This window comes from Corvus hawaiiensis, chromosome 30 (genome assembly GCF_020740725.1).
Source record: "Corvus hawaiiensis isolate bCorHaw1 chromosome 30, bCorHaw1.pri.cur, whole genome shotgun sequence".
NCBI lineage: Eukaryota > Metazoa > Chordata > Aves > Passeriformes > Corvidae > Corvus > Corvus hawaiiensis.
In genome coordinates this window covers 19202570-19223884 of record NC_063242.1, presented here as the reverse complement: position 1 = coordinate 19223884, position 21315 = coordinate 19202570, and the positions used below count along the sequence as shown (strand labels likewise).

General features: G+C 41.2%; 2 protein-coding genes across 4 annotated transcripts in view; one reads left to right on the top strand and one right to left on the bottom strand.

Moving 5' to 3' along the window:
* Positions 1-1863: 1863 nt before the first annotated feature.
* On the bottom strand, positions 1864-11929 carry RIOK3 (RIO kinase 3). 2 transcript variants are annotated; one of them, XM_048289619.1, is made up of 13 exons: positions 11747-11929; positions 10883-11004; positions 9919-10064; positions 9684-9788; positions 9029-9138; positions 8180-8323; positions 7159-7286; positions 6569-6757; positions 5933-6092; positions 4841-4921; positions 4666-4755; positions 4306-4413; positions 1864-3206 (listed from the first exon to the last, which is right to left on the bottom strand). In XM_048289619.1, the coding sequence occupies exons 1-13, from the start codon at positions 11810-11812 to the stop codon at positions 3105-3107; spliced, it is 1551 nt and encodes a 516-aa protein (XP_048145576.1). In that variant the 5' UTR covers positions 11813-11929; the 3' UTR covers positions 1864-3104. The 2 variants fall into 2 exon arrangements, with proteins under 2 accessions (XP_048145576.1, XP_048145577.1); XM_048289620.1 differs by having other exon boundaries at positions 6569-6754; positions 11747-11927.
* Positions 11930-16853: 4924 nt separating this feature from the next.
* TMEM241 (transmembrane protein 241) overlaps positions 16854-21315 on the top strand; it is a 61278-nt gene continuing 56816 nt past the window's right edge. For both annotated transcript variants that reach the window (XM_048289496.1, XM_048289495.1), the window contains exons 1-2: positions 16854-17002; positions 20451-20497. In XM_048289496.1, coding sequence (XP_048145453.1) covers positions 16931-17002; positions 20451-20497 — 119 coding nt within the window. In that variant the 5' untranslated portion in view covers positions 16854-16930. The remainder of the gene's footprint in view (positions 17003-20450; positions 20498-21315) is intronic.

Genomic DNA, 21315 nt, shown 5'->3' with positions numbered 1-21315 from the left:
CTGCACTGTCACTATTGATCCTGCTCCTTGGCAGGAAACTGCTTGTGTAGTGGCTTGTTGTAATTCAACTCTGAAAATAGCCCTTATTTCAGGAACAATATTAATAAAGCATTATTGAAGTTAAAGTCTGGCTTGGTCCTCAGCATTGATGCTGAGCATATATTTTAGTTTGGAGAACAAAACAGCAATGGGATTTTTTTTGTTGATGCACTGGCAAATACCTTAGTTCACTAGATGTAAGCCCTACATTATGATCTAGATATTGTGTGAGAATATCACTTATGCATTTTCTATTTGGTTTAGAAAGGAAAATTTAAAAAGAGGGGAAAAGAAAAGACTAAGATCATAACAATTTAAAAATTTCAGATTAAAATGGTAGCACATCTTAGTATGGGAGAAATAGAAATTTAAGTACCAGATATTAACATAGTATCATGCAAACGGCTGTTGAATGACTTGTGACCCAGTTAGTCCAGCTGCAATTTCACATCAGACTAGAGATACTAAAGTCACAACTAAGAATTACAGCAAGCTGTTTGTTCTGCAGAACCCTCCTGCATCATCAAAAAATTGGTAACTGGAGATGACAAGTATTTCCAAAGCATTTAAAGCACATTAAAGTTTATAATTTTTTACAAAGTAACAAAATTCATTGCTTGTTAGTCAGAAGTTTAGTTAATCCACGGTGAAAATTTAAGAAATTCTACTGACATTTACCCTTCTCCTGCTTCTCTAAAGAACAGCATGCACTTCCTGCAATTGCAATAGAAACTGAGGTATCTTTGAGGAGAAATCAGCAAACAAGTAAATATACACACAACTTGAAACTATTGTCATAGAAATAAACCTTAATGGCCAATTCCAAAACTAAGATTCTATTTGCTCAATAATAATCCTGGAACCTTTTATTTCAAAGGAGTCCAGGAAAATGCTTCTTTTAGCAAACTCGAAAACATGCCCAGGTGTCTTAAAATCTCCATGCAAATTCCTGAGCCAATTTTACTGATGGAAGTGAAAATATATTTATATATAATATTATATATATAATACATAATATAATTGGGCCCAACTGATTTAAATTAGACTCAAGGAAAATGGCTTAATTTATTTGGAGCGTGTTTTGTTTTTTCAAGCCTGTGCTAGACAGATTTTAGCAAGAAATTAAAAATGACAGTAACAACTGAAGCTTCAGTCCAAGCACAGGGATACAAGCAGGGGCCTATTTCAAATAGTAGCTCAAAAAAGTCCCTCCCCTTGCTTCCTGTTACTTCTGCTCTCTCTTCCTCTCACTTCATGCAAATAGCTGTAGCAATCATAATCTTCCTTTTACAAGAACATTTTAAGCTATTAGCAACTGTTCTGAGATTTTTTCCCCTCTAAGAAATGTTAAGAGTACTAAAACTAGTTATAAGCCTGGAATAGGACTATCACTTTTTTAATAAAAAGCCTTCTCTGAAGGAGATCTAGTTATCTTTGACAACAGAAGCTTGTAGTCTTCTTGAAGTGGTTAGCTAACTGCAGCACTTCCCTTACAGTGGTCTGTTCTTTCCCTGATACCATTATTCTGGGAAACTGTTTCACTGAGAAATTTGGAACAGACTTAAGTATCTGAAAGATACAAGTTCCTTTATTTCAAAAGTAAGGGGTAAATGCAAGATACTTGTCCAATTTGGAAAAAGGAAGAGGATCCAAGTGTTGGGATGAAACTGGCAAAACCAAGGTTGTTTATTGTTCATGTAGTACCCACCCAAACAGTCATTTCTCTATTGTTGTAAGGAATTAGTGTAGTCCTACCCTAATATTGCTCTAGGGAAGCACCAAAGATCAATGAAGGCCTCTGTGATGCAAAGAACCATGCGAGAATACCACCACAAGATCTTAAGATTTTACTTCACCACCAGTTTTCCAACAAAAAGAGATAAAAAAGTCACTTTCACAGCACACTGTGAGAAGGTCACATGTAGCATCACTATATTCTGCTTGATAAAGAGCAGCATCAGAAACTAGAAATCAGTTAAAAAGAAGTTGATTAGAATTTCTTAATTCCAAACTATCCCACCATGTCAGTTCACCTTTAAATGTGTTGTTTTGGAGAGAAACATTGCTAGATTTTTAGAAGTTGCTGAAAAAAAAAAGACTGACATTAAGAATAAAAGCATAAAATAGACTGTGGAAACCAATATCAGTCATCATTATTTCTAAATGAAGCTTTTTTGCTTACAGGTGAAAAAAGAATACTCAGATTTGTCTATGATTATCTTTAGGGCAAGAATATTTGATGCTCCAAACTGACATTCTAGGTGGAGACAGGATTATTATACAGTTTTATTTTTGGCTTGCACCAAGTTCTTGGAACCCTTTGTATATTAAGAGTGAAGCTACCTGAGCTGACTCTTTTATTATACATTGTTGACTCAGGATTTCCTGGCATGGCACCAAGGAAGTCCTCTGCTGGTTGGATTCAAATCTCTTTCTCATATAATACCCAACAGTATTTACAGAGATAGTAGAGCTACCTTCCCTGTACTTCAAATGACAAGGTCCAGACTTTTGCATTTATAAATATATTACTTTGCTAAATAAACATTTTCATGCAATTGCAGTGCACAGTTTGCCTTTTCATTTTGCCCTTGGTGGAGATAGATGAAAGACATTGTGTCCATACACAATGTTTAATTAGTTTTTCAAGTTACATTAGGAAAAAAAAGAGGGACTCTTTCTAGTGTGCTTTCCCACTAAATACTTTGGACAATATAGATGATTGAAATTTTTTTTTTCTTAGACTAAAAGATATGTAAGCTCTGAATCATGCAAAACATGACCACCTGAGCTACATTAGTCTAATGTAACTGGGCAATTGGTGAAACTGTCAGTCTGTTCAAAGTGGTAGTGATAGTCCATTCTCACAGTGCCAGCCTGATGTGTGGGACAGGTTAAAAAAAAAGCAAACCACTGAGGCATCACCATATGCTCGCTGTGTTTTCCATTTTGGTATTCCCAGCCAAGCACTCTCTCGACATTGGCAGTTGACATTTACCACTGCACCAACATAGTTAGAAGCAGTAAATTTGTGTTCTGTTTTGTGAGCAGCTATAAACTCAGTGCTATTCATCATATATAGGTGGGTCTCCATCACTTGGAAACATTGACAGTTTCTTTCCATGATTCTGCACGTGATCTTCATTCATCTTCTCCAAAGCTTCAATCTAGAGAGCCAAAAATAAAACCATGCTGAAATCACAAAACCATGCTGGCAGCAGAATGCTTCTAAACAGCATTAAAAAGTAGCTTTAGAGGCCAGAGCAGGTATGTACAATGTTGCTATTTCAAAGATTCAGTCACATGTAACAGCTCCAATACAGCCAGGTACGCCTTGAAAACATCTGTTCTCAACAAGTTACTAAAATGAGCAGCACTCCTTTACACTTTCAAGCTATGTAACTAAAATGCACCAGTTAGAGGGGGGACTGGATGATCCTTGAGACTTCAGCTGTATTTCTCGGAGTACAGAAGTGTGCCTTTCTCCAGTGATACAGAGATCGTGGAACTGTGACACTGTGTTCCCTTTATCTCTTTCTTACTTTGACCTCCTGCTCCAGGAGTCACCTAATTTCCAGCTCCCACCTACTCCATGCTGGACTAGCATAAACCTGCAATTTCATTAGCAAATTGGGAAAGTAGAATCACCACATTGCCCTTACTTTAATTAGTAAATACGGAATGTTTGACAACTTGTTTTTTTTTTAAATCCGGTATCAGGATGCAGGCCTTGAGGAGTTACAGCCAAAGGTTGAAAATTAAAAGCCAACAGTGACCAAAGATTCCTAAGTCCATATTTACACTAGCATGATTTTAAGCTTCAAAATTAAAAATGCTAGCCTAAACTTTAAATTCAAATCCATTAACATCTAAACCATGAAAAATAAGCAGTAGAATGATTATTATTTTTAACCCAACTTTCCTTTTGCTGTACAACCTTTAATGTATGTAAGGCAAGACAACAGATTTTAAACTAAAACAGATCACTAGATTTGCCTTAATGCTGAAACGAAGCAACTATATTCAGTATGAAGTCTCTTCTACTTGGGAGCAGGGGCATCAGGAAAGGGAGTGGAGAGATCTGTCAATCTGAGTTTCTGTAAACATTTGTAGCAGGTTAAAATACTCAAGGTTTTAAAAAGAGATGCAGAATGACTGCTGAAACTTTACTCACACCAATCACACAAACTAAATGTGGAAAATTAAGGTATTATAATAGCTACTATAGCTAACCAAATTAAAATTGTTAGACAAAGAAAGCTATACCTCTGCTTGGAAGTCTACTTCATTGTCAGCTGTAATATTTAAACCTGAGACAGCATTGAAGAGTTCACGCTCATTAAGTGCTTCTGCCACACCTCCTTTCTGGAAGAACTAGTCAATATAAAGAGCACACATTAAACACTTTACTACACAGAACAAAATATTCCTTTGACTTCCCCCAGTTACAATACTTAGTCAAAATTAGATTTTTGTTTTGGTTGACCCACAGATAAACATAACTGAAAGAAGTTCTAGTGGTATAATTTTACTTTTCCACTTTTTTTTCCACTTTCAGAGGACACTGTCAGCATGGAAAATGCACAAGAGTAATCTTCTGTATAGCTAAGATATCACAGGTCCTACCTGTGAAACATTCCTACAGTCTCTGAACAAAAACTCAAGTCCATGAGGATGGGTTGGCTCCACAGACTGACTGACATCAATGAGCCAGACCTGTAGTGACAGAAATAGCAATTCACTTTGTATTAATATTTCACAGTAGATGAAACCTTTTCCCCCCAAATAAGAACAAACTCACCTTCCCATCATGCCAAAGCATGTTGTATTCACTAAGATCTGCATGGACCAGGTTGCACTCCCTATACAACTGCTGCATCATCTGCAAGGAACCAAATTAATGAATGAAGTGTGCTATACTCCAAACAAATATTGCTAGCATGACTGTTGAAAAGAAAAAACAACAAAACAACCCCATCTTTCCCTTTCCACTCACATAATGTACATAATTTTTACCCAAGTCTTCAATACACTTCCATCCAGGGAATTGCAGCTTTGGCAAATGGCCAGTGAACTACATTTTTATCACTGAGCTTAGCTTTGGCAAAATAAGAAGAGTTACTCTGGTAAACTCATGTCAGCTCTGCCAAACAGTCCAGGTGCAGGAGACAGATAAACATGTTCTCTAAATATACGTGTCATTTTCACTCCTATCACATAGGAAGGAAGCTTCACAGGTTGTAGAGACTGAATCCTAACCAGGACACAAATTCACTTGAAACACAGTTGTGCTGCTCACTGGTCTGATTCAGTTGAGACCTAGACCACTCCTGTTACCAAGCTGTTGCCAGCCAAGGGGTTGGTTGCCTGGTTGGGTTTTTTTAATATCTAGAATGTAATAGTGAGTGGACAGATAGCCGGTGTGTGTTTGAACCAAGCAGATAATAGGAAATTAAAGTATCCACCATGCAGTATTCTAATTCATTCTCCAGTATCTAGGTTTGCTAAAAAAGGTGGCAGGCAATCCACTGGAGAGTGCTTAAGCAAATTAAGTGTTTGGTGAACCCAGAAAGACTTCAGAGAATTTTCTAAATCACATATTGCTTCTATAAAAGGAGGACTACTTGCTCACAATTCCTCTGCTGCTAAACATCTGTTTGTCATCAAATTCCAGCATGTTTTCCACTCAGATTATTATATCTTTTTTTCAGTGCATAATTTCTTATTGATTCTAAGTCACATATTAAACAGCAGCAAAATAAGACTTTGGACTTTGTATCTTGAAAATTATGTAAGCATCCTGTAAAGTAAATAAGTGCTGATTTGCCCTTACAGTTATTCCCCTAAAAGAAAACACAACACAGAATTGGAGGAGAAATCAGCATCATCTTACATTAAGAATCTGATAGTAGGCCTTTTTCATATCTTCATTACTAAGTGTTACATCCTTTAGTTTAGGAGCTGGGACTTGATCCTGGCCAATGAAAGACATAACCAAGACATGTTTCTTAAGGATAACCACTTGAGGACAAGGAATTCCTGCATTTTGCATTCTGTGGATCAGAAAATAAATACTGATTAAGGAAAACAGAAAAAAAGCTTAAAAGGTCCCAAAGTTCTAGTTCTCACTTGCTCATTTGCAATCTGAGAGCTGTGTGAGAAACTTAATCCAGAGTAAAAAAAGTCTTTGAGACAAATGAAAACTGAATAATTATATATATTTCACAGTATTTTACACAGGAAAATTCAGATCCTAAAGTCATAAGTGAGTCTAAAATGCTCATGGAATACTAATCACTTTTACAACTAGAGCCTGTTAACTTCATGGACCTGTAAATTCTGCTGCAAAATCACTGAAGATGCTGACAATTTATTAAACTGTAAGAAATCACAGGCTGATTCAACCTGTGCCAGGTTGTGTATTACTTTGGCCTTAAAGTCAAACACCCAGACACAGAGTATCTTCCTTAAAGAGAGAATAAGAAACTGGCAGGCATTTGGCAACTACACTTCCTTTTTCTTTCTTTACCTTGTTAAGTTATGCATTTCCTTCTCAGCCCACATACGAATAATCTTTCGTGGATTCAATTTACTGAAGCGGTCTTTAAATCTGTAGTCATCCTTAATGTATTTGTCACGGTTCTTGAATTCATTAAGAGTTGTTTTAAACACTTTGATGGCACATTCTGGAGGAATAACTTTATCTTCAGTTGCACTTCTCATGGAAAAAGACAAATATATAACAAAGTTAACTATTTACAAGCAAATGCATGGGTTTGGGTTTTTATACATTGCAACATACAGCAATTTTTAATATAAGAGAGGATCTAATTTTCTATCAAATTTAGAAGCCAACTTAAGTTTATAACAATTCGATGATTAAACTTATGAATGTTTGGGTTTTGGCATTTTGATTATAAGTTGTTTATCAAATAGATTACCTCTCCCAATTTGTTAAGGCACATCTTTTCAGATTTTATTATTATCTGCATATACATGAATACAACCTTTTAATCTTGGGAATAAAAAGGTGCAGATGTTTAAATACTTGTGTGTTTTCTGCTTTTTAAGTCATCTCTGGTACTTAAAGCTATCATCAGTAACAAACAACATACTCACTTTCCTCCATAGGCATGAAAAACAACAGATTCTTTTCCTGTGCTGATGCAGCCTGTGATGGTCTCCAGCATCCCAGAATTGACCATCTTGTACAGAAGTAAACGTGTTTTAGGATCCACTGCTTTCTCCTACAAGAGATGAACAGAATGAATAGGCAAGACATGAATACTCAATTCAATAAAGCAATTCTTTGCTTTACCAGGAGTTTAGAATATTTATATACCACAAGAATTCAACTAAGTGGAAAGAATAATGTATTAATAAAATTCTCTCAACTGACAGAGGGGGAAAAAGAAGCCTGACCAAAATAAACATATGAAGCAAAGCCAATCTGCTCCAGGACTGATTTAATGATTTAATACTCTTAGTTTCCCATCAGCAGTGCAGCACATAGAGTATTTTACTAATTGCACTTATAGACTGAGGCTCAACAGCAATTTCTACAGTGTTTTCAAGGAGTCTTTACGAATCATGAATCACAATATCCCAAGTATTATATTCCTTTTATATAAGTAACAATAAACCAAAGCAAAACACACAAATTTGAAGAGGTCCACATCAGGAATTACCAGAGGCCCTACTCCAAACTCACCCATACAGTCTATCAAGTAAATTCCTAAATTATTAGGTCAGTTGGTCACCTCATCTTCCTGAAACTTGTTATGAAGACAGATATTTGGAGCCACATGGTTCAACTGCAGAGAATTAGTCCTCTGAATATTTCTATAAATAACTTCCAGGCAGTTTATTCATTGTAGTTGATTAAGAGACAAGTTTAGAAAGACAAAGAGAAAAAACCAGTAGCTGCTTGCTTGTACTTCAACATGGCTCTCACAGTAATGCAGCTCAAATAAAGAGCTTTTTTTTGTAGGAGCTGGCTGATATAATTTCCTTCAGCAACGTTAACATAATATTGCTTAGCTGTTTTACTAAAAATGGAATGTTGCAAGAAGTTACCAAAGCAGTGTTTAGCTATTACACAAGATAAGAAGTAGATAGAGAGACTTTATTAAAAACATACAGCAGTGGAGTGCTCCTTCTTCTCATGGAGTCTTGCACTTCGACGTTCCTCAGAGTATGCATGCTGTTTTAAGGCATTGAAGACTTGATTTGACAGCTTTAAGTCCATCCCAATTCCATCCCCAACTTGGAATTCAGGTGCAAACTACAAGTAAAAATAATAATTTAAGCATTGTTACTAGCAGACACCAAAAGTTGGCACAAACAGAAATTTCTCATCCTGATTTGGAAAAACCCAGGATAGATTTGGACCTATGTGAAACCCACTTGTGCGATGTTGTCACTATGTTAAAAAACACACTGTTTTAAACTCAGAACTCAAAGTTCTGCCCAAATTGATATGAGGTAACCTAACATCCTGTAAAAATAGCACTTGCAGCACTTCCTTATTTAGAGAAGTTGCACCAGTTACCTTAAAGAAAATGAAAGGTATGTACTACAGATAAACAGATTGAAAAGCTGTAAGTCAAACAATTGACTGAAACACTTGGCTTATCAGACAAAATTAATTAGAAGGAAGGTTACACAATATCTATGCTTTTCAAAAATAGCTTTTGTGTTTTATTTGCCTGTGTGCCAAACTTGCTGACAGTTTTGTTTTGTCAAACCAGTTCTTGGGCAAATTCTTGAATTGCTCAATAACAAACTATTATTAAACAGAAACCACGCAAAACTCCAACTGCCAAAGTGAAAAACCAATAAACCAAAGACTGAACTGCTTTCATCCAACAGGAAAAAATAAAAGTCAGCACCCTACCCAGTAGCACTGGTAGACAAGCATTAGCTCTTTGGCTGAATTGCAGCATTCCAGTTTTATACACAAAGTAAGTTTCCCTAAGTTTTCACTTACATTTTCCATGCGAGCAGTGTTTTTTCTTCCACATACCACTTCATCATGTTTCGTAGTAATGTCTTTTCCTTTTCCTATGAAACCCCTTCTTGGTGTAGTAGTAGGTTTATCTGCCAGCAGTGAGAAAAAGAAACCAAATTTTACATCTAAACAAACATAACCAATGCTCATACAAGTCCCACAACGTCCACAAAAGTAACATAATTTTATTTATAAAACAGAATAAATTACTTCAATTGTACAATCTTAATACAGTCTTCTCTCATCCTAAGCATGACAGCTTCTTTGGCTATGTTACAACTTACTTCTCTGTCTTCTCTGGGGTGTCAGACACATTTCTGGCATGCTAAGACAGGAGTATTCAATATCATGTGCAGATGATATGTAAACATATCATCCAAACGTAGATGACAGATAAGCACATCCCACAATACTTCCCATGTACACTGTATTTTGCCAGATTCAGCCACTGAATCCAATATACTGGCAGACAGAAGTTACCTGCCCAACCTCCTGCTGACACCTCCCATTGAGGTGACCTGATTTTAAATGCAGCTGGTGTGTCTCCTTACACTAAAACAAGACCTAATTTAACTATGTCATATTCTCAGGTCTACTGACTGAAGAAATTGCATTGTTTAAAGCTGTCACATACCTGCTCTGTACGGATCATGACGGGTATCCTGCCAATCAACCTCATCCTCTGAGCTGTCACTGTCATAGGGATGCACCTTCCGATAATTTTCAAAGGATATGGAGACTTGAGAAACAAAACAAATAAGCATGTCTCTGTGATTATCAGGGCTTTGCTACTTCCTCACAGCTCCATCAATTTAAGCTAAGGGCCAAGAATAGCTCCAAAGCAAAAATATTCCTTCTGATGAAGGTACCTTTGCTATCTCCATTGATCTTCTTCTCTTCACGCCGAAGCTGCGCATCATATTCCCTGTCAAATTCCATCTGCAGCATCTGAGCTAGCATTAGATCACTGGAAGTGTCAATATTTTCTCCTGTAATAAATGGTCCTTCAGCAGCACTATATAAGATGAAAACAGAAATTTTAAAAAATTAAACACAGCAATCTAAGTGGAAACACTGCTTTCTACCACTTCCCCAGTCTATACAACAGACTTCATGCAGAGCTGCACAGAAAGGAATGGATCTCAGCTGTCTGCCTCCACTCCAAGCCAACACTAAATATTAATAGATCATGACTTCATTTCTCTTTGCCACTCATTTACAATGCAAATTTTACTTAAACTTTTGCTTGTTTACCATTCTGCAAGAAGCATTAAGCCCTATTTTTAAGATGTCCTTCAGAGAAAAGAAAGAAGGCACACAGGTGTATGCATGTGTATACTTATTTATATGTTTAAAAAATCCCAAACAGTGTTGCTTTGTTCTGCTTCACAGGAAAGATAGTCAAAATTTGTACAATTTTAGAACTAGTAAGTTCTTGGCCTTTGTTTAGAGCTTTCAAGTAATAGGAGGATACAGGTGATATATCTAATAGCTCTCAAAATAACATTGCACACTGTTAAGAAGAGTCCCTAAAGGGGTAGAAAAAAACCATTTCTGACATTCTCTAAATATAGCTTACAGACTGCTAACACCCCCAGAAAATGCAAAGAAAACCTCACGAAAGAAGGAAGAGCAACAGAGAAGAGAATCTAAGGCAGACTTTTAGCTGGGGAAGCCATCTTCACTGAAGAAGATTTGAAGAAGCAGAGTTAGGAGGCAACAGGCAAATCATTTACTATATTGCTATGCACTGAGTACATTGTAAGAAATTGCGTGTGAGAGAGAAGACGGCGTCACAACTACGGAAATCACTAATCCAGGACTTAAACTTACGCAACCACTTCAGGAAAAGCAGTTCTTTCTTCTTCCAGCTGCAGTTCTTTTGCCAGCTGTTCACTCATTACATCAGCAAGAGAACATGATATTGATGTTGTGCTAGGGGCTCCCCACGGACACTGGAAATAAATATTTTTTTCAATTCAGCAAGCCTTGTGCAGTGGCAACACAATAATCAGGATAACTAGCTATCACTGGCTCCAAAATAAGCTCATGTAATGGAAGGGCTCTTCTACAGAGGAACTATGGGAACTACTCAAAGAGTAGCTTCATAAACTCAATAGGGAGAACTGGGGTTGAAAAACTGTTGATGGTCACTCACTAACGAAGGAAAAAAAAGTCAGTTTGTCAGTCTCAGTACCCTCTGGAGACAGGGGTAAAGCCTTCCCAGGAAGTTTGCCCACAAGCAGACATACAGCCTATATAAAACTTCTCTTGGAATAACCCAACAGCAGGGGTTTACGCACAGCTTCCTCCTCCGCTTCTAGAGCCCTGAAAGGTCAGCTAGCGTAAAACTTGCCCTCAAAACAACAGAGGGACACACACAGCTCGCTCGGGGAGGCGGGGGCTGGGGAATGACGAATCCCAGCGAGCTGGGACTCGCTGCCTACCGCCGGGATAACCAAGCTCACTTAGCTCCAGTTCCCTCGGACGGAAGCAATTCGGTTATCAGGCTGCCACAGCAGCTCTCCCCACCAAGGAGATAACTGCCGGTACCAAACCACGCTCGGGTCGCTCTGCCGAGTGACCGTGACTCTGGTGGTGCTGGCACCACCTCGCAGCGCCCTCTCCACGGCCTCGGTCCTCCTGCTCCTCCCCGGAGCCCGGACAGCGGCCCCGCGGCGCCGGCACAGCGCTCACCTTGCTCTGCCAGGCGGGGCCCGGCCCGGCGTCGGGCGCGGCGGCGGCGACTCCCACCGAGTCCATCGGGCACGCAGGGGCGGGCGGGCGGCAGGAGCGAGGTCTCTCCGCGGGGCAGCGACGCTCCGACTGCGAAACCTTCCGGGTCCTCCCCGGTTCTCCGCGGCCGTCAGGCGGCCCATTGGCCGCGGGTGACCCGCCTTTCCGGTGATGTCACCGGGGCGGCAGGGGCCTCGCCGGCGGCGTGCGGAGCCTCCCGGGGCCGCCTGCGGGGCGAGGCGAGGCGAGGCGGCGGAACTCCCGCCCGGCCGCCCCTTCCCGGGGCCTGAGGGACAGCGCCGGGCGCAGGGCTGCGCTGGGCTGCCGGTAATGCGAATGGGAGAAGTTAAATAGCTGACTTTTGTTTTTATCTCGGGAAGTAACCGAGGGATCGGTGGGAGAAAAAACCCAAACCAAACAGTAAGCCAGCGGCAAAACAAATGGATGAAATAGAGTCTAGAGAAGGGCAACGAAGCTGGTGAAGGTTCTGGAGCGCATGTCCCGTGAGGAGCGGCTGAGGGGGCTGGGGTTGTTTAGCCTGGAGAAAAGGAGGCTCAGCGTGACCTTATCACTCTCTACAACTCCCTGAAAGGAGGCTGTAGCCAGCTGGGGGTCGGCCTCTTCTCCCAGGCAACCAGTGACAGGACAAGAGGGCATGGCCTTTAGCCGCGCCAGAGGAGGCTTAGGTTGGACATTAGGAAGAGTTTCTTCACAGAAGGGGTGATTAGACACTGGAATGGGCCGCCCAGGGAGGTGATGGAGTCACGGTCTCTGGAGGTGCTTAAGGAAAGACTGGACGTGGCACTCAGTGCCATGGTTTAGTTGACTTGGTGTTTGGTTGTAGATTGGACTCGATCTCAGAGGTCTTTTCCAACCTAATTGATTCTGTGACTCTGTGAAATTAAATAGGTGGCATTTGTTTTTATCTCAGGAACTAACTGAAGAAACAGGAAAAAAATACAACAAATTAACCGAACCATAAGCAAACAAATTAAAATGATCCCAGTCCTGTAAGTCAACTGTAGATACAAATTTACGTACTTTGTATGTGACCTGCTGCCTTTTACATCTCAATTTTATATGTAATGTTTATCTGGAAAATAGTATTGTGACTAAAATGCCCTATTTCCAGGACAGCAGCAACAGGATAGTGCTTTGCTTCAACACAATCACTGTTAGGTCTACTTGGGCAAGTTTCCTAAAAGGAAGGAAGCAGTGCCTAGAAATCTCCTCTGGCCTGGCTCATCACCAGCTATTGAAGGTATCTGTCTGTAGTCATAGCCAGCTGTACCATCACACTCACTGTTAATATTCTGAAAACCAGCCTAGGAAAGCTGGGTGGCTGCAAGGGCAGAAGTGGTAAGGGATTGTATAGCCTCTGTGGCATCCCCCAGCCTGCTCAGAGTAAGTTCCCTGTTACACATCTAGCAAAGCCCATGCTGCCAGGCAGACCCAGCAAAGGCCATTCACATCACTTCTCAGCCATGCAAGAATCAGCTTCGTTGGCCAAAGTTCATCTTATTTGTCCTTAGCAACCTGCAATGACGTAACACCTTACAATCTCTTAAGACACTGTTCCAGCGTTCATTACCCCAGAAAGTCCCCAGCTAAAAGAGAAACAATTTGGAAGAGGGTAGGGACCCAAGTTGTAATGCACAACCTGCCGGCATGACGCAGGCTTGTGCCACAGAGGCATTATAGGATCATAGAATCATTTAGGTTGTAAAAGACCTTTAAGATCATCAGGTTCAATGGTTATTGTGGCACTGCTAAGTGCTGGTGAGAGTGGCTTTGTCTGATGATGCAGTACCAGCATGTTTCTTACCCTCTCTGCACGTAGCCCTGGTGGAAAGAGATTATTTCTTTCTGTTTGCAGCTGCCTTTTGGGGTGTGAAGATTAATGCCCCTTCAATCTTCTTTGTCTAAATTTAACAGTTTTATATATGAGCAGAATATCAAAGCAATGTCCTGCTGCCCTGGGAAAAATCGTTATTCTTGCACAGCTGTACAAGCACTGATTAAGAAAATGGGTTTTGGTAGGTTTTGATTCAGAAAGATATGAACAGTGACTTAATATTCCTATGTCTTGTTACTAAGTTTTAATTCTCAAAAATAAGTCTTCTGTTTTAGTCTCTTAAATATTTCCTGATTAGGCCTTGATCCCATTTCCTCTTGTATGAATGGATCAAGCTTTGAACTGAATTGTGTTAAGAAGAAATGTTCTGTAAAATGATGTGTAAGCACAATCATTTGCAACACGTTCATACTTTCCAATAAAAATAGTTAAAAATCTAGATGGAGCAGAAACTTCCCTTCATATTAATCAAAATTATTCCAAAGCTGCATAGTGATTACTTCATATGTAATTCAAGTCAGTCCTGATAAACAACATTAGTAGAAATTTACATCTTCATTCTTAATCCCTCTCTATAAGTGGCCTACAAGAATTCAAACCTGCCTCTGTATTTGGCTGTAAGAAGATAACATCATCCTTGCCCATGTCTCCCACTTGTACTAAGAAATGCTGCAAAAAGCTCAGAGATATCACTGTAATATTTTGCATGAAAATGATAAATAGTAATAAACTGTAATAAATGATAAACTCTAATAAAAAGTCAAAAGTACTCTTACTGCATGCTTACATTAGTCTTTGTAGATATCCGTAAATTTTACTTAATGTATTTTGAAGCTTTACAGGCTGAATTTTTGGCACAATGCAAAGTGTGCCTTTGTTTGCCAAATACACATTTGACATCCTTACACACACAGGTGCTCTGCAAAGTGGAAATGCTCTATCAATTGCCCTGCTGTCTCTGACACATCCATTACAGTGGCTCATCAGTGATCTCTATAAGCCTGGATGGACCAAACCTTTCAGCACTGGAAATCGATGTCTCTGTTGGGCCACCACCTTACAAACCAGATAGGATCACATCTGATGTACTAAAATACTTGAATTTATCTCAGTGCAGGTCAACTGTTCAGCTCTTGCACTCTGTTGGCTTTGTCTTTTGAGGCTAAATGTAGCAGGTTAGACAGGCTCATTTTATGGGCTGGATTTGACCACTTAGTGCCTCCCTCCCTCCCTAGTTTAGGCCATGCTCATAAATAAGGTTTCTTATTTATGCTGCTTTGCTCTGTCCTGTAAAAACAAGGTGTACATGTACAGAGAGGGCCCTGTACTTTGTGTTACCTGAGCAAAGTCAAGGTGAGAACTGCAAAGGTAGGGCCCTGCTAATACCAGGACTGGGAAAAACAAGGCTTACCTAGGCCGTAATAAAAGGTCACCCAGTAACCATTACTTGATAGGGTGTGTCTTTCACTGCTTCTCACCTGCCTGGGATATTTATAGTTTACATGTCACCAGTGAATCATAGGATCATAGGATGATAGAATAGTTGGTTGGAAGGGGCCTTTAAAGTTAGCCATCTAGGCCATCCCTCTGCAATAAGCAGGGACTTCTTGTCACGGGTGGGAGTTGGAGAAACCCTTCCACTGAGTCATGAGGTGCAGAAAGGACCCCCTTGCTTTCTAAATTCCTTCTTAGAGAGGAGCCAAGGTATGGCTGGATCCAATCTCAGCCTCAGACTGTAAATGGTTTCAGTCTAAGAAATTATAGAGGCGTGATTGAACTTTTGTCCTGCAGGATAAATGATGGCAAACCAGGTATATTTATATAAAAATGACTGATTCATTATGATAAACGATTAGACAAAAAGATCTTAATCAGAATTATTTACTACACACTATAGAAGCTGAAACTACTAGGATAGGATAGGATAGCACAGTGCACTCTATTAAAGAAACTATATTAAAGCAATTCTATTAAAACTAGCAAAAAGGAATCATTATTACAGATTGATGTAACTCACCCATACCAACGACCATGGGCAAAATCTCTTTTGCTCACTCACCCTTAAGGACTAACTTTGAGGGGTGTCCCCACCCAAAGGAGGAATCTTCATACACACTCCAAGAAGGGATATATTAGAAGAACGTAACCATATGAAAGTGGACTGAACTTTTAAAGTGACTGACTGCCAGTCCTATATCTCCAGGTCAACTTAGCAGCTTATCTGCCAAATCTTTGCCTCACTGTCAGGGTATTAATTTGGGGTTGATGTGTCAGACTGGTTTTATCATAATTCAACACCAAAACCAGCTTGATGCCCTCTCAGTCCACCACTGTTAGCCTTGTAAACAGGGCATTGTCCAAGTTGCTTGACCACATTCCAGGGCGGAGCATCCTGCTAAACATCTTCGACTAGATCAGGTTGCTCAGAGCCCCGTCCAACCTGGCCAAGAACACTTCTAGGGATGGGGTATCCACCACCTGTTCCAATGTCTTTCCACCCTCACTGTAAAAGATACCTTCCTTACGTCTAGTCTAAATCCACCCTCTTTCAGTTTAGAGCTATTCCCCCTTGTCTTACAGTTATATGCCGATGTAAAAAGTCCCTCTGCAGCTCTCTTGCAGGTCCCCTTTAGGTACTAAAAGGCTGGTGTAAGGTGCCTCCAGAGCATCTCTTCTTCAGGCTGGACATCACGAGCTCTCTCAGCCTGTCTTCACAGGAGAGGTGCTGCTCCAGCTCTCTGATCATCTTTGCGTCTCTCTCTGGACTCGCTTCAGCAGGTCTTTCCTGTGCTTCGTGCCTCGGAGCTGGACGCAGCACTCCAGGTGGGGTCTCACAAGGGCAGAGTAGAGGGGACAATGCCCTCCCTCGCCTGCCGGGCACGGTTCGGCCGCTGCCACCCGAGCCGCGGCTGTGCCCGGACTGCGGGGCTGCCCTGAGCTCCAGCCGCCCTGAACCCGGCACGGCCGCCCTGAGCTCCGCACGGCCGCCCTGAGCTCCGCACGGTCCCTGAGCCCGGCACGGCCGCCCTGAGCCCCGCACGGCCGCCCTGAGCTCCGCACGGCCGCCCTGAGCTCCGCACGGTCCCTGAGCCCGGCACGGCCGCCCTGAGCCCCGCACGGTCCCTGAGCCCGGCACGGCCGCCCTGAGCCCAGCACGGCCGCCCTGAGCTCCGCACGGCCGCCGGGCGGCAGCAGCGGCCCCGCAGAGGCGGCGCCCGCTGAGGCGACGTGTCCCTGCCATGGCCGATGGCCGCCGCCCGCCGGACCGCGCTCCGCGCCCGCGCTGACCGATGTATTTGAAGAGGCCGGCGGGCGGCCTCGCCTTCTGCCTCTTCTACCTGGCCTCCAGCTTCACCAACAAGGTGAGCGCGGGCGCGGGACCGCCCCGGTCTCGGACGGGCCGGGCGGGGTTCAGGGAGGTGCGGGGGCGCTGGGCAGCCGGTCCGCAGCTGCCGGGAGCGGGGGGCGAGGAAAGTGCAGGGAGCCAGGAGGAGGAGAAAGAGGAGAAAGAGGAGAGACGGTGCCCTCTGCTTTCCCTGCCCTGCTCGGGGAGAGCCGGAGGACCAGCCCTTCCCGGACGGGACTACCCCACGAGTGAAGAAGTCCCTGGCACTTCAGCCTGCCGCCCATCCTAGTGGGCTCCCGAAACTGCGGATAGCGTGCCGGTTTCGTTTTGCTGTGTGTGACATCTTTACCTTTCCAGGCCACATACGTTCCACTATTGTCTTGTTTAGGAGGGCAAGGAGGTTGACATCATATCATTCCAATGAATGAAGTGTTACAGAGTCAGAAGTTATGCTGCACTGAAAGTATCGCTGATGCTGTATGTATTTCACTCTGGCAGCTGCCCTCATTCCCAAAAGAAGATCTGTTAACTGGAACAATAATATCAATTATCCAAGGAAAAAATGTGAAACATTCAAAGTATTACTTCAGTAGTGAAACAAATATTAACTTCCATGGCAACTTTGTTCCTTTGGCAACTTAATTAACCTACAAATTAAGGACAAGAATTTTGTTTTCCACTGTGTAACAATTTCTTATTAGTGTTGCTGAAATGTCTAAGCAGAAGAAGTAGGCTGAAGATGGCCACATTGTGAATAAAATCGTATCATTTAAGCATAGATTGAAAGCAATTTTTTTTACTCAGGGAGGAGGAAATACAGTAACTGCTCTGTGCTATCCTATTTATCAGAGAGCATCTGTATTTGTGGTGCAGATTTCTGAAAGAAAAAAATGCTGGTGAAGCAATCAGAGTATGAATTTTCTGAGGGAGGATTAGAGGAAAGCAGCATTTCAGAGGTGAAAATTAAATCTTTTCTGGGCGTTGGCCAGTGGTTTCTGTTCTGAGATACATTTGCCATTAAGGATGTCCAGAAGTAGACTGAAGTCCAGACATGAAGCAAAGTTTGTAGGGAGAGGTAATGCACTTGATCTGACAGACTGCTAGGAGCAGTGATTAGATAAACAGAAAGGGGCTAAAAGAGCTGCCAGGTTGCATCATGCATTGGGAAAGGTACTTGGCTTAACTGTGCTTTTAGAGGAAGTCAGAGGGACATTGACGCAGGGCCTCCATTCTCAAACCTGAATGTAGGTTTTAGTGTAATAAAGTTAAAAATAACCAGAATATAGACCTTTCAGTTGTTGCAGGTGGTGTGCAAATGCAAGCAGGAGTACAGATATGTGCAGGTAGATTGTCCTGATTTAAAATGCACATGGCTGTTCTGACAGGTGTATGTGTAAAAGGACCTGTTGTGAATCAACATGCATTGTCTATGTATATTGATGCCAGCTTCTTAGTGACATCCCACACACCTGAAAACTGAACCTTGCAAGGTGCTCAGCACAGTTTCGTCTCTGCTGAAAGCTTTCAGCTTCTCCTTTTGCCATTGACAGCTTCTGCTGGCTATTGGAAGGAACAGCAGGTACCTTTCATTTCCTCTGAGGAAGCTTCAATCATTGCTCTCCTTTGCAGAAGTGCTACTTATATACTTCTCCATGGGAAGTTGCTAGACCTGGAAGACATGTATTTATGCCTCATATTTGCATATATACATATATAACGTGAAGAGACACTACTAGTATCCTTACTTGCAGGCCCAGACAAAGCACACTAAAGCAATGACACAGAGGCTTTGCTTTTTACCCCCATGTATTACATCTCTGATGGGCTTTATGGGCTGCATAATATTTTACACAAAATAGTGTGTGAGCAGAATGTTAAGTCTGTAAGATACATTAGTCATGAGGAGGCAATTACGTTAAGATTATTGCTCTTGGTTCTGCCAAAGACTGCCTCTTTGGTACGATACGGTTTTAACTGACTGGTGCTTGTGGCTTTTTGTTCCTGTTAATCCTTTTCCATTCAGTGTGATGTATGGAGTGTGTTCAGAAAGTGAAAGTGCAATTCAGATCACAGCCTTCTCCATTGTTCACTCTATGCCTCATGTACTTTAGTGTCTGTTACCTTCCACAGTGACTGAGGCAGCATCCAGCATCCAGTTCTGGCATGGGAAGTGTCGCAAATTAGTGTTTTAGGTCACTCAAAGAATCACTGGCAAAGGGATGGGCAAAAACAGGTTTAATATTAAAGTGAAATCACTACAAAGTTTGTTGGCAACTACCATCGATACTATGTTATTACATCATTACTATATCATTACATCTACTACATCATTATTAGACAGTTAAAGCAGACAGAGAAAAATCAGACTAAAATCAGTCAATCTAAAAATCAATCGACCTAAAATTATCTACAATGAAGTATGAATAGGAAAGGGTAAGGATAAAAGGAAATAACACACTCACACAGCATTCATAGTGGACCTACTTGCCAAACTTAGCCCCAGATTTGATCAACAGTTTAGCCTAAAGGTTTTAACAGCACTTAAATGTAGCAGCTCTTAATCAAAAGATTAATTTACAGAATTTAAGGAAAGGTTTGTATAGAATTTAATATAGGCACAACAGTGACTCACAGGCCTATCTTACTTATGAACCTTATGTACTTAAGAATCTAAGAGAGCAATAGTCATAACAAATTTGCTACAGCATATCCACATTCACACACACTCAGATCTAAAGGAGCAAGTACACGGTATACTCAGGAAAAATTCCCCTCGGATTCAGTGAAGTACTCACATCGGGTGCCTTTGCATCTTCTTCACAGGCAAAGGGTTGACCCTGGAGGAGTGGATGGTATCAGCCCAGGATCCATTATCATCATTCAGTGATCCTCCAAGTGTAGCAAACTTGAGGGTTTGCTGGCTCTGAGAGGTGTCCCACTCAGAGGGACGTTGCTGGTTGCATCCTGCTGTGGTCTGGGAGAGCTCAAAGGGTCTCACTCAGGAATGCTGTTTATAGGGTCACAAGAGAGTTGGGTTTCGATGAAGTAATTTTCCATCCTGGCTGCAATGCGGGTTGGTAACTTTCTTTGGAAATTCAGTAAGAAAAATATTGTTCTGCTTCGGTTGTTATGCAGGCAAGAAAAATAAGTCTCCAAGGCTGTTTGTTAAAAAACATTAAGTTCCTGGGAGCAGACAGTGTTTCTCATAAGCTCAAGTGGAACTTAGCCCAGATGCTGTTCATCAAGATTGAGGCCTATCAAGCATTTCAGAGATCACAGTGCAGCCCAGTGAGGGAAGGGGGAGAAAATACACCACAGCAAGAGAAATTACTAGACTTCTTTTTTGTCTTTTCTACCAAAATATAGAAAAATGAAAACTTTTTGTGTATGTTTTGTTGCTCATGATTGTTAATATTATAAACTGTAGGTGTTTGATGTCCATTAATTTGCAATTTGTTTTCCAGTATGTCCTGTCTGTCCTGCAATTTACCTATCCTACCCTTTTTCAAGGGTAAGTATTGTTTTAAGAATACAGTTGTTTGAAAAATGACTTTAACGTCTTGCTGTTTCATGCTGAAGCTACCTTTACTACCTTGTGTCATTACTGGCTTTTGCTGTCGGGAGAACATACTTCATGAAGCCTTAATAAAGCATTCATTAAAGTGTCTTGGTTAATTTTTAAACATCATGGAGATGATGTAATTAAGATATATAGTCCATAATTTCTCATTTTCCTTAAAGTCTTATGCTTCAGCATAGAAAAGTAGCAATTACAGTACAACCTCTTGTCTTTGGAAATGGCACTCGTGGATAGTGTGCAGTTATGGTGCGTTCTTTTGCTATGCTAGAAAAAACTAGCCTTAAACCCATCTTTAGGCATCCACAAATACCATGTTGCTTCTTTTCCTGCTTGGCTTTTGGTAACTCTGCATCACAAGTCACCATCATATCTCAATAAGTGTAATGAGAAATTTAATGTTTTGGTAAGTGTCCATATATACCGTCAATGTTGTTGATGAGACATTTAGTGAAAATCTGGCCTCTTAGAGTCAAGACTTCCCCTATTTGTTCTTTTGAGATAATGTCAAAACCTGCAGACACTGGATATCTTTGCTTCCTTTTCTGCTGTTTAGCATGGCTTACATTTTTGCCTGACTTGCAGTCCCAGGACTGCAATCAACTCTAGGAATAATTACCTTGGGAATCTCCACTTACTTTGAGTGTATTCAGCTCAATTAAATATGCGATGAATGCTTTCTTCAGTTTTGGCACATACACAGAATCTGTCTCTTGCACGAGGCTTTAATTGTATAGGGGGAGGGTTTTGAG